Source organism: Arachis ipaensis, chromosome B10 (genome assembly GCF_000816755.2).
Source record: "Arachis ipaensis cultivar K30076 chromosome B10, Araip1.1, whole genome shotgun sequence".
NCBI lineage: Eukaryota > Viridiplantae > Streptophyta > Magnoliopsida > Fabales > Fabaceae > Arachis > Arachis ipaensis.
This window is the reverse complement of record NC_029794.2, coordinates 18,592,600-18,606,625: the sequence shown is the minus strand read 5'-3', so window position 1 is coordinate 18,606,625 and position 14,026 is coordinate 18,592,600. Positions and strand designations below refer to the sequence as shown.

The 14,026-nt window shown below is 34.0% G+C and overlaps 2 protein-coding genes across 3 annotated transcripts; both read right to left on the bottom strand.

Annotated features, from left to right (window-relative positions):
- Positions 4,010 to 10,464, bottom strand: LOC107623169 (prohibitin-1, mitochondrial). Of its 2 annotated transcripts, XM_016325335.2 has the most exons (7): positions 10,285 to 10,464; positions 10,080 to 10,144; positions 6,351 to 6,587; positions 5,937 to 6,053; positions 5,313 to 5,483; positions 4,676 to 4,888; positions 4,010 to 4,340 (listed from the first exon to the last, which is right to left on the bottom strand). In XM_016325335.2, exons 3-7 carry the CDS (start codon positions 6,534 to 6,536, stop codon positions 4,149 to 4,151), a joined length of 879 nt encoding a protein of 292 aa, XP_016180821.1. In that variant the 5' UTR covers positions 6,537 to 6,587; positions 10,080 to 10,144; positions 10,285 to 10,464; the 3' UTR covers positions 4,010 to 4,148. The 2 variants fall into 2 exon arrangements, with proteins under 2 accessions (XP_016180821.1, XP_016180822.1); XM_016325336.2 differs by lacking the exons at positions 10,080 to 10,144; positions 10,285 to 10,464 and adding an exon at positions 6,867 to 6,937.
- LOC107623168 (histone-lysine N-methyltransferase, H3 lysine-9 specific SUVH3-like) lies at positions 7,259 to 9,264 on the bottom strand. The gene has a single exon (XM_021114950.1). It carries the CDS (start codon positions 8,996 to 8,998, stop codon positions 7,799 to 7,801), a length of 1,200 nt encoding a protein of 399 aa, XP_020970609.1. The 5' UTR covers positions 8,999 to 9,264; the 3' UTR covers positions 7,259 to 7,798.

The window sequence follows — 14,026 nt, the reverse complement described above, 5'->3', positions numbered from 1 at the left end:
ATTAACTTAACTAATAATATTTTGATTGATTATCTTTCTTTTGATGACATGGATGCTGCGGTTCTTGAAGAAGAATCTAGGCGCAAGAATAAGGAAGATAGATTAGAGAACTCAAAACAAGCAGAGGCTTTGTTGATGACAAGAGGAAGATCAATAGAGCGTGGTTCCAGTGGGAGTCAAAGTAGACCAAACTCACAAAGTAAGAAGCAAGTCAAATGCTACAATTGTGGTAAGAGAGGGCACTTCAAGAAAGATTGTTGGAATAAGAAGAGTATAGAGAAGGTTCTAGAAGGATCAAGTTCTCAAGAATGTGTTGCGAGCATCTCTGATGATGGAGAAATCCTATATGGCGAAGCAACAATTGGTTCTAAAGGCAGTAAACAGCTCACTGATGTTTGGATTGTTGATTTAGGAGCAACATGGCATATGACTCCTCATCATGATTGGTTTTGTACATATGATCTGTCTTGGAAGGATCGGTGTTTGTGGAAAACGATCATGCCTTAGAAATTGTTGGAATGGGTATTGTCAAAATAAAAATGTTTGATGGTTCTATTCGTTCACTTCAAGGGGTAAGACACGTGAAAGGCTTGAAGAAGAATTTGTTGTCGATTGGGCAATTGGATGAACTTGGTTACAAGACCCATATTGAAGGTGGGATCTTGAAAGTTGTTAAAGGAGCTCTTGTGGTAATAAAAGCAGAAAAGATTGCAGTAAATCTATACATACTTGTGGGAGATACTTTGCAAGAGGCAGAGGCATCAGTTTCTTCAACAAGCCAAGAAGAAATGACGATGATATGGCATTACATACTAGGCCACATGTCAGAACGAGACTTGAAGATTCTTGTAGAAAGTAATCTCATTTTCGGGCTCAAATCGGTAAACTTACCGTTTTGTAAGCACTGCGTTACAAGCAAACAACATAGATTGACATTTGGTAGATCAACTGCTCTGAGCAAGCACATATTGGAGTTGATTCATTCTGATGTGTGGGAATCGCCGGAAATGTCCCTAGGAGGAGCAAAATATCTTTTATCATTTATTGATGATTACTCTAGGAGGCTATGGGTGTAGCCGATCAAGAAGAAGTCAGACGTGTTTGCGATGTTCAAAGAGTTCAAAGCAAAGTTAGAACTTGAATCTGGAAAGAAGATCAAGTGTTTAAGGACAGATAATGGAGGAGAATATGTCAATGGTGATTTTCTAACATTTTGCAAGCAAGCAAGTATTCAACGACAATTCATAGTTGCATATACGCCTCAGTAAAATGGTGTAGCAGAGCGAATGAATAGGACTCTCCTAGAAAGAGCACGAGCTATGTTGCAAACTGTAGGTTTAGCCAAGTCTTTTTGGGCAGAAGCTGTTAAAACCGCCTGTTATGTTATAAATCGGTCACCATCAACTGCAATTGGGTTGAAGACACCAATGGAGATTGGTAAGGTAAGCCACCTAATTATTCTTCTTTACATATATTTGGTTGTCCTGTGTACGTGATGTACAATTCTCAGGAAAGAACAAAGTTGGACCCAAAGTCTAGAAAATGTATATTCTTGGGTTATGCTGACAGAGTTAAGGGGTATCGCCTGTGGGATCCCACTGCCCACAAGGTAGTTGTCAGTAGAGATGTGATATTTGTAGAAGATGAATTGCAAAAAGAAAAAGAAAATGACAGCACTGTTAAAGAGATAACCACTGTTCAAATAGATAAAAAATGCAGAGAAGGTGATCTTTTTAAAGCAGAACCACAGCACGAAGAACAAGAAGCAAAGGCCAATGACATAGAAGTTCGTCGATCCACTCGACAAAGAAGAACACCATCATGGCACTCAAATTATGTTTTGATAAACCATGATGCATATTGTCTTTTGACAGAAGATGGAGAGCCAACATATTTTATGGAGGCTATTCAAAATCCAGACGCTTCTATGTGGATGACAGCAATGCAAGAAGAAATTGAGGCATTACATAGAAACTATACCTGGAAACTTGTTGAACTTCCAGCAGGTCGGAAAGCCATTGGTAACAAATGGATTTACAAGATCAAACGAGATAGTAATGATCACGTGGAACGATATCGTGCAAGATTGGTTGTCAAGGGATATGCTCAGAAAGAAGGTGTTGACTTCAATGAAATATTTTCTCCAATGGTAAGACTAACTACTATTAGAGTAGTTTTGGCTATGTGTGCTGTATTTGATTTATATCTAGAGCAATTAGATGTAAAGACTGCTTTTCTTCATGGAGAACTTGAAGAAGAGATATATATATATGCTCCAACCAAAAGGTTTTGAAGAACAAGGAAAAGAAAACTTGGTTTGCAGGTTAACTAAATCTCTGTACGGTCTAAAGCAGGCGCCAAGGTGTTGGTATAAGAGATTTGATTATTTCCTTATTAGCCTTGGATACAACAGACTTAGTTCAGATCATTGTACTTATTACAAGAGGTCTAGTGATAATTATTTCATCATTCTGCTGTTGTATGTGGATGACATGTTGGTGGTAGGTCCCAACAAAGATCAAATCCAAGAATTGAAGGCACAGTTGGCTAGGGAGTTTAATATAAAAGACTTGGGACCAGCAAACAAGATTTTACGGATGCAAATTCACCGAGACAAAAAAAGATAGGAAGATTTGGCTATCGCAAAAGAATTATTTGAAGAAGATCTTGCAACGCTTCAACATGCAAGAATGTAAGCCAATTTCAACCCCACTTCCTATGAATTTTAAATTATCCTCAAGTATGTTCCCTAGTAGTGAAGCAGAGAGGATGGAAATGTCTCGAGTACCGTATGCATCAGTAGTGGGAAGCCTTATGTATGCCATGATCTGTATAAGGCCAGATATTGCTCAAGCAGTTGCGGTGGTAAGTCGATTTATGGCAGATCCGGGTAAAGAGCATTGGAATGTTGTTAAGAGGATCTTGAGATACATCAAAGGGACCTCGAATGTTGCATTATGTTTTGGAGGATCGGAATTCATTATCAATGGATATGTCGACTCAGACTTTGCAGGTGATCTTGATAAACGAAAATCTACTACAGGCTATGTGTTTACACTTGCAGGAGGAGCTGTGAGCTAGTATCTAAATTACAGACTGTTGTAGCTTTATCTACTACAGAAGCTGAATACATGGCAGCTACACAAGCATGCAAGGAAGCTATTTGGATCAAAAGGTTAATAGAAGAACTCGGGCACAAACAACAGAAGATTTCTGTGTATTGTGACAGTCAGAGTGCCTTGCACATTGCAAGAAATCCTGTCTTTCATTCAAGAACAAAACACATTGGAGTACAATATCACTTTGTTCGGGAAGTAGTAGAAGAAGGAAGTGTTGATATGCAGAAGATTCACACTAAAGATAACCTAGCAGATGCCATGACAAAACCAATCAACATAGAAAAGTTTGAATGGTGTAGATCCTCATACGGCCTATAGAATACATGAACAACATGAAATTTGAAAATTTATCAAAATTAGCTTTAAGTGGGAGATTGTGAAAATTAGTAAAGCTAATTTTAGAAAATAAATAAATAAATAATAACTAAATAAAATGAAAGGTAATAAACAATCTTAGTTTATAACCTTAGAATTTTAATGGTTGAAAAAGAGAAGAATTATATACCTTTAATTGACGAATGGTTCATATTAAAGAGACTCACCTATAAATTGAGTTTTTTTTTAATTCATTTCAATCAAGTCATCCAGATAGAATAACATAATATTTCTTCGAGTAGTTTTCTCCTATATATGTAGAGAGAAGTGTGTTCTCCTTTTGTAAGAGAGAGTATTATTGTAGTCTCCTTGTGATGTGATAAAGAGAAGTTGTAATTCTCAAAAAAAATTATTCAATTGTTTCCATATTTTATACAAATTTCTAATTTTTCATCTCTATATTTTGCTGTGTCATTTGTCTGGTACCTAACAGTGGTATCAGAGCCAAAGGTTGCTGATTAATATATTTTTTTTTATGTAATCCGGATCATTTGGATCTCAAATAATCCTTTGGCTAAAGTTTGAAAAAGGTTACCATTCAACTATCTAGTTATTTTGTAAAGACTACTCACAACATATACATCATGAAATTGAATAGGTTTCGTACTTTCTAATGAGAGAATGAAAACGATCATCACAAACAAGTTCAGCAAATCACTTCTTGCTTGGCTCCAACTTCATCTCCTGAAGATTCAGCAACAGATCATCTGAGTTCAGGTAAACCTTGTTTGCTGCGTTGGATACGGTATTCGCAATCTCTCTTGCGGCTTCGATCTTCCTCAGTGTGATAAAAGCTGGATTGTTGGCAATAGCTTGTCCAATAAGTTGGGCACTTTTTGCTTCTCCCTGTTGAGTAAAGGAGGTGTAACGAAGATCAGGAGAAACTAAATATTACGAAAGCAAGATTAATTAGCAGTGGTTTAATGAAATAACCCAACATATTCACCCAAAATAAAAAAACAGAACTCGGCATCCAGACCAATGTTTTTCAGTGAGTTTTTCAGGTTGGATTTACAGAACAAGAACTAATGAAAATGAAGTTGTAATAGTCTAACCAGCAAGTAACACCACTAGCATGTACATAAGCCGGTGCATTGTAAAAGGAAACAAGAAATAAATGCAGCAATTTGTACTATGCACTAGTTCGTAATGATAAATATGAATTCATAATTTATTCTCACCTGTGCTCTAATTACGACACTTCTCTTGTCTTGTTCAGCTTTCTCCACAACAAATTTAGCCCTCTCAGCTTCTTGTGCAGCCACCTGTTTGGCTTCAATTGCAGCAGTAAATTCCTTGCCAAACGTTAGAGTGGTAATTGACACATCATCAAGGGCGATATTGAAGTTAACAGCCCTCTCAGTCAGAACCTTCCGGATTTCCCTACTAACAGCCTACAAATAATAAGTCAATTAAAATTAAAACATACTTCCCTCATGTTAGAACTGGACCTTTCAACTTGACAAGGAAAGCAATGCATGGAATGCAAGAAACTAGAAGGGATATGTACAAAACAACCAAAGCAATTCCCCTAGTTAACACAGTAAATCTCCTCATGTGGATAGTTACACAAAACGCACTTTGGTAGTGCGTAAATGGTAATGATAACTTAGTTCAGCAGAATTAATTCACTTGGATGTACCCATTGTGCTTACCATAACAATAATACAAACCAAAAAATTATTTTAACCATTTGAAACTGCAATTCTATAAAAGACATCTCAGCAACTAGAAACTTCGTTGAAATGGTTGAGTTTTTTCATACATGTTCATACACAACCTTTCAGAAACATTATATACGCAAGGATTACTGATTACCTCGCGCTGAGTAATAAGCTGGCTGGCATTGTATTGGGCGACAACAGCTTTCAAAGTTTCATGTATAATTGAAGGTAAAACCCTTTCATTGAAGTTCTCACCAAGGGTCCGATAAATTGTAGGTAACTCACTTGGCAAAGGACGAGTAAGGACTCGAAGCCCAATTTTCACCTGTATGACATTTGTGTAATTTTAATAAGGTAAACATTTCACAAGGTTGAATAATTAAAAATATGAACTGTTTCATGATAATTTTCTCAAAACACAATATCATTGAACAATCTAGATAGCTAAAAAACACAGCACGAAGAATACAAATAAAAACATCATGCAGATAGTTGAGTTGACAAGGAGAATTGAAGCTTTGAAAATCGAATACTAATGTGTCTGCCAAAAGATATTCAAACTTAAAGCGGCTCGCAAATTCAAAATGAAATCATTTTAAAACAAAATATGCAAGGTGATAGACTTGGTCTACATTCCAATTTTGAAAGGCATTTAAGGAACACCTGTTAGGTTCTAAAGTTGTTAAGGTTATATAGCATATCCACTTTATGCAGAGCATTATGAAATAGAATCATCATGAAAAAAATAAAAACTACTCTTAGCAAAAAGTATATTTACCATCTGGAGATCACGACTTCCTGAGGTACTCTCAACTAGATGCGGTCGTGCACGAACATCATATATGACAGGCCTCTCAAACCATGGAACAACGAAGTGTGTCCCTTCCGGATAGACCTGCAGATTACAGATTACATCATATTTTTTAAAACATAAAGGGAACACAATTGTTTTGCAATTGCTATTGATAACACTTCCAAACTGACAACTAACTAGATCCCTTGAAAGATAACAACCTATGATCAAAGAAGAGCAAAAATCTTATACGAGCAATCACAACAACATCAAAAGCACTGCAAAGATAATTAAATGGCACGGATATTCATGAAAATTTTCTCATCCATGAAGATTTCCTCCCCTTTTTTCCTTCCCAACAATCATACCACAAACACGAAAACATTTACTAAAAGAGACCTTGTCTTTGACACCAATCAAACGGTTGAAAACAATAGCTCGGTGTCCTCCCTCAACATTGTAGAGACTGTTGGCAGCAGCATACAAACCAATCCCACCGATGACACTCAGCTTCAACAGCGCCGACGCTGCGCCACCACCAGCACCTCCGGGAACGTTCGGAACCTTCATGTTCTTCAGATTCATTTTCCCTCGCACAACAGAAAACAAAGCTCAGTCACCAGCTGAATTTCACCCCTGAAATATGCGATTATTCAAATGGTATCATATCAAAACACACGCAGAGAAACAATTCAAAGGCAAGATATTGTAATGATCAAATGCAATCAATCAAGTTAATGAGGAAACCAATGTATAGAGATTGAAAAGGAGAAATGCTTGTTTCTTTTTGCAAAATTTCTGAATATAGTAGAAATGGAAAAAAAAATGTCGGTGATTGAGAAAGGAAGCGAGCAAAACTGCATTTCAAGATCGAATAATTTTTGTAAGAAACAATAGCAGAAGATGAGGAACTACCTTCCGAATTATGATCGAGGACGATGGGGAGAAGGGTTTTGTGGGGTTTAGGGTTTTAGAACAGACTGTGCAATGCATGGAAATATTTAAATTCAATCAACTGAATTATGTAATTTATATATAAAATGAAATTAAATAAAAACTTGAAAAATATTTCAATATAAAAAAAATCAACATATTATTATAAGAGGAATGCTAGGGGCAGCAATTTTTGTGATTTATAGCCATCAAATAGCCATCAAGATGGTTTTAATGGTATGAGATTGGTGTAAGATTTCATCCAATAACTCACTTTTCTTTGCTGGTTACATGCTGGCCAAAATTTAACAAAGTTGCTGGCCCCTAGACTTTTCTTTATTATAATTTATCAAAAAATTANNNCTTTTTTTTTATCAAAAATAGAGAATTTTATTAAGAGGTAAATACCAAATTGATACCTAAAAGATTCTGATGCTGACAAAATAGTACATGACTTTTGTTATTAATAAAATAGTCCCTGAATGATTTTAAAATTTGACAAGCGTGCCCTCAAGCTTGCCAAAGCACATCTCAGACGAAAATACTGCTGAACTAACCAATATATTTTGCTGAGATGGCAGCATCTTTAAACTAATTATTTAGATATAATCAATAATTAAATTTAAACAACAATAGGTGAAAATTCGCCAAATCACTTCAAATTTATTCTAATTTTCTCAAATCTCCCTCCCTAACGCACCCTCTCACTTTCTAGAACCCTGAAAAATTGTCCTAAGCCTGAAAAATTTTTCAAAACCCTAGTCCAACGAATTACAGATTGAAAAATTCTCCTAAACTCTAATTGTCCCAAATTTACAGATTTGACAAAGAACCCATCAATTCAAAAATTTAATTCACTGAAGAACTCGAGAACCTCGTTCAGGAAGCTCTTAATAACCATCACTTCTCTGTCTCTAACCAACCAAGCAACAACATAAGTTTGAAGCTGTAACTGCTGAGAGAGAAAGTGAAAAGAAAGAGGAAGAAAAACTATGATTCATGAATCTAGCCACGTTCCCAACATCTTTGGCACTTATAATTAGATGGGATTGTATATCATAATCTTCATTGCCATCACTTGAAGCCCCGTCTTCCAGTAAGCTAGGTTCATAGTTCCACTTGAAAGGTTTAAAAATACGGCTTGTATCAAATATGTACTCATTATCTCCTTCCCTCCCGTTCACACTTAACTTGGCTCTGTCAACAACTTCTCCTGCATACTCACAAATAAAAGTACCAGCACGAATAGGATCCAATGATCGAAGACCCCACCCTCGATCCATCGTTTTGAACACTTCCATGTAATGCTTTAAACCAGACTGGTACACTCGATTTTTGCAATTCGGAAGACATAATTCACCACATTCATGAACCAGTGGCTTCCGACTTACTCGAAAACCATTTGCAATATATGGAAAATCACCAACATTTCTCTGAATGCAAGAGCAACTCAAATCTCCCGGGACACATGCTTTGTTACAATTGCATCCATCAGAAGACATAATTGAACCAAATGGTTTTGGGTTTTTGAGAGAATGAACATAAGTGAAGAAACCAGGACCCTTTGCATTATCAACCTCATTGACAAGTGATACAGGAATACTCTCGATTCCTGAAGAGAGATCTTTAATAATAAGACCACTCCTTGAAAGGGTGCCTTCTTTCCATTTCTGAACTGATTTCCAAACAGCAAAAGCACTGGGCTGTTCAGGCAATCTTACAAACTTATACTTAAAAATGCCACCACCAGACTTCCCCTTTTCTATCCAAGAATCTTGGATTTTATACAAACCATCATAAACATATATTTTTGTGCTTTTGTTAGTAGCATCTTTCAGTCCACGGATGACTCTTACTTCATTATGCCGTTGTGAACTTCTATCCAAAGCAAGATTACCCCTTTGAAGCTTCTGATCAGTTGCATTCTTATCTTTCTTGTGGAAGTCACCCTGACCACTATATACCAAAATATCATTATCCTCTGTATCATCATCATATTCTCCAGACGAAACAATGCTTAGAGCCAAAGGTTCCTCCTGAGATTCACATTTCATAGTCGCATAGTCGATTCCGCTCATTGTCTGTCCATGTAAGCCCACGAGACATAACTCCATTCGTAGGTAGAAAATGTCACCAATCTCAATCCCAGGCACTACTCCTATTCTCCTTCTCAGGTTCGTTCGAACCCCTGAGTGTCATAGTATTGCTAGCTCCTAAATCTGCACGCTTGATAACACCAGTCGTGTTCAATTCCTTGGCTTCTTCAAGTTGCAATAGCCTTCTTCGAAGAGCATCAAATGTCATGAGTACAAAATTAACTGTCTCACGGTCCGCGTCACTCCTTTTTTCTAGACTAAGACTGATCGACATAGACAATACAAAATCTGAATCTTGATTTACCCTGCTCCTCTTTTGGGATGATTTGTTGCCTTGTGAATTTGGTTCTGAACGCTTTTGGGCATTAGCAACACCATTGAACCCTTCAAATGATGAACCAGCATCCACATTAGGTCCGCGTAGGTTTACTTCTTCAACTAGGGGGCTCCTATAGACCCGTAATGGAGTTGGAGCCGGTATGGATGTGTTAGATGACTTGCAACCACGCATATGTGGTGCCATACAATTTTGGTCATTAACAACACCATTGAGCCCATCCACGGGCGAAGAACCATCACCATTTCCTCCGTGCAGGGTTTCTTCTTCAACCAGAGGACTCCTAAAGGACCTTAATGGAACCGGAGCTGGAATAGAACCAGGAGGTGGTTTGCTTCCACACATATCTGGTGCTGATGGTTTCGGTCATTAGCAGCACCACTAATCCCCTCCATTGATGAAGACCCATCACCATCAGCTCCACGCGGGGCTGCTTCTTCAACTACTGAACTCCTAAATGACCTTACTGGCGCAGGCGCAGGAGCCGGAGCCGACGCCGGAGCAGGGGATGCTCGAGATTCTTGATTTACACCCACGGGCAAAAATGGAGAAAATTCATATGGGGGATGGGCAGATGTAGAACCTAGCGTAGATTCCGGGAATACTGATGCCAAACTACGCAAGGGTTTAACATCTACAATCCCTAACTTATAAACAGAATCTGATGAATTTTGACATAACCCTTCTTCCATTATTATAACCCTCCCTAACTTTCAATAAAGTAACAGTACAAGCAAGCTTCATCAGTTAAAAATTAATCACCTTTGTTCTTCCTTCAAATTCACAACTTCATAAAGCAACTCAACTTGGAACATCTCGTCATTTTGCTGAAGAAAACCACCAAAAAAAAAAAGTGTTAGAAAAATACGGGAAAATGAAATCAAAGCAATAGGTTTCATTGAAACACATATAAAGAAGCAGTTTACGAGAATCTGAATATAAAACAGGAGAAATTTCAAATTTTTACCGAAAGAAGAATAAATCTTCGTGGTGCGAGAAAAGTGAGTAACTTGCAATAGATTCTTCTTCGTGCGAATAGAAAAGGAGAAGACGGCAGAGAAAATGAAATGAAAATACACCGTAACTTTTCAATTGTTGTGAGGAAGAGGAAGAGGAAGAGGAAGAGGGACAGATAACAATTAAACTAAGTAAGCTTTTTTATTAAGGTTAGTTAGTTTAATTGGGGTTCAATCAAAATAATTAAATTATAATAAAATAACTATAACTAGTGTATTAAATTGAATGAAATGGCAATTTCAATTCAATATTTTATGAATTATATTTATTTATATTAGGTTAAATATTATATGTGTTATTTAGTAATTTTCTATCTCATTACAGCTATCTAATCAAATCTTTTTAAACATCAAACAATCCTAATACAATAAATATATAAATTGGTATAGTATGTCTAGAATTTTTTAAATAAACTAATCAATTTATAAAATTATTTTCTAAATTTTAATTGATTAAATTTTCAATTTCTCAAAAATATCATAGACTAAATTATTGTTTTATTTTACTGTAGTTTAATATGTTTAATTTTAATATGTTTAATATTTAAAAAATTAAAGACTAATTTATTTTTGTTTTCTTCAAATTGGATTTTGTTTTATACAAAATGAAAAAATACTACTCTATGATCTGTGTTGAGAGTTGACTTCTTTATAATAATTTTACAAAATTTCAGCTTAATATAACAAAGTTTTAATGACATTCTTAAAAGTTTTAATTGAATACATAGTAATACATATTAAGTATATATTTAATCAATAATGAAATTAAGATTTTATTCTTCACTGTAATAAAATTATATGTCCCTTATAGTTATGAAAATTTAACTATTTTTACTTATATCTTAAGTTTATACGCCGAAAACGTTAACATATAAAATATTAGTTAAAAATTTAAATATTAGTTATTTCGCACATTGATATCTATAGGAAAGTTATCAAATTAATTTTAAAACTTTATATCATTCACAAAATAATCTTAAAAGATATACAATAAATAAATTTTCGAATAATTTAAGAATATAATAAAAAAATAATAATATTTTTTGAAGTGACAAACAACTTTTATATTTAATGAACATTATCTATTTAATCCAAATTTTTTTTAAAATATTTGAGAATAACTATTTAAAAAGTGCACACAAAAAATAAATCAAAATTTGATCTATATAATTTTTTTAATTTTTAAATTTTGATCATTTACAAAAAATAAAAATAAAAAAATCACTTAATATAAAATTACAAAATTTTAAATATAAAAATATCTTATTTTTCTAACATTATTTGCAAAAAAGCTAAATATATAGTTAATATATGATTATTTTAGTCATTTTATAAATATTTTAGTGAATTCATCTATTTTTATATCTTTTAAAATTATTTTTGTCAGTAATATACACTTGTAGATACTATTTTTATAATTTACCTTACAAATTAAACTTATATTAGAAAAACTTATTTAGCTCCAGCAAAATATCAAATTTCAAAAGTCACTATACCCAAATCTGTGAAGATTTTAATCAAATTTACAATAACAAACATTAAATATATATTATGTAACAATAAATAAACTATAAAATTTACTTTTTAAGTCTAACATTCAGTAATCAATAAATTATAGTAATGAGTAATAGTTCAAATGGCATAGACTCTCCATACTCAATTAAGAGGTTGTGGGTTCGAGTCTCCTATCTTTTCAAATTTTGCCAATGAGTAATAGCTCAAATGGCATAATCTCCCCATACTCAATTCCAATGAGTAATAGCTCAAATGGCATAGTCTCCCCATACTCAATTAAGAGGTTGTGGGTTTGAGTCTCATATCTTTCGTAAAAAAAAATCAATAAATTATAGCTCAAATAGCATAGTCTTTCCATACTTAATTAAGAGGTCGCGGATTTGAGTCTTCTTATTTTTGGTAAAAAAAAAATGTCTAGCATCCGGTAGCCTTCTCTAATAAAAGAGAGATATTTTTAAAATTTTTATCAAATTTCAAGAATAAAAAATATACTTTATTGTATACATGATTTTTAAAAATTACAATATATATATATATATATTTTAACTCTTAACCCTTCTTTTCCGTTCCGCTTAATCTTCCCCGTTAACCCACTCCCCGAACCTTCTGCTTCCCTGTGTTCTATTAATAGCAAAAAATTTGTAGCAAAAATTATATCCATATAATCTAATTAAGTATGGATAAGATTTAATTATACATACTATTTTAAATAAATAGTCTCCTAATGTTAGTTTAAGACTTGAAATCTAAATATGGATAAGATTATCCTCCAAGGGTACTAATGATGACGTTAAATTTGGTTAGTTGTAATATTTATGAGTTTAGTATAATTAAATTGATATTATATGAAAATTCCAATATGATGTTTACTCTTTAGCTATAGGGATCAATCAACTTACTAAAAATATTGTTAATTTTTGAAGATATTGATATTTTTAGAAGCAATTATAATGTCAGCATGCATAGTAACATTATATGTTTGTGGATGTAGTCAATAATGACTGTAATGATATTGATCAATATAAACTAAAAAGTAAATACTTAATTCGATTTTTATCTATTTTAAAATAGGTCAAAGGCGACTTCTGTTAATAAATTTAACTCGATTCGGTCCTTGTCTATGACAAAAGTGAGCCAAGACAGTTTCTCCATTATAATCCCTCATCAAAATTGACAGAAAAATTTTACGTAACATTTACCAATGCTGATGTGAAGGATTACTCAGAATTAAGTGTCACGTTGGCTTAGAGAGAATGGATAGGGATCAATTTGTCTCCCTCCATTCTCCAAAAACGACGTCGTTTCTAGATCTGCCCAGAAATAAAATCTAATTTTGGTGGGTGATTGCACCCTAAGCCTCTCCCTACTCTCTGATCTACAAAATTGAAGACAAATCCTAGGACAAGATGAACTTGAGAATTAGAGGTGATAATTTGAATTGCAACATGAATTCAAGTGAGAGCATTGGGATTCGGAGAAAGAAGAGATAGTTCTCCCCAAAGTGCTATTGCGGTCTCATGCTATTCTATTTATGTCTAGAACTAAAAACAATCCAAATAGATTATTCTTTCGTTATCCTTATTTCAAGGTATCTTAGGTTTAATAATGTGTTGATTCCAGATAGGTTTAATAATGTCCAAGTTTAATTTTGTACTCACTGTTAGTTTCACAAATTTAATTCATATTGTACACTACAGAAGTTCATTGCTCATTCTTTGCGTAACTAGATGATATGTTGCTTCATTTAATGAGTATGCTGGGAAGACAATATCAAAGGAGATATTGTTGCAAAAGTAGAATCCGTTTGAAGGACAAAGTGATACAGTGAATGACAAAGTGAAAGAGCTAGAAGATAGGTTGATTAGATTAGAGAATGAATTGGAGAAGATAGATTAAAAATGGGTGGAAGTACATGTCTGAATTTTGAATGTAGTTTTTTGTATTTTTTGGTGGAGTTGTGATTGCCTGCTTGTTCAGGTCAACTTTGTAAAAAAATTGATATCCTAACTTTAGTTAATTAGGGTTGTTTATAATTTGGAATGAAATCATATATCTAAACACTATTAAAGATAAATGAAAATGACTTCTTGTGATCTTTTTTAATAGTTTATTCTATGAGTTAATTGTGCAGAAATATTTATAAACATAATCTGCTAGTTGTGTAGCAATCCATAGGTT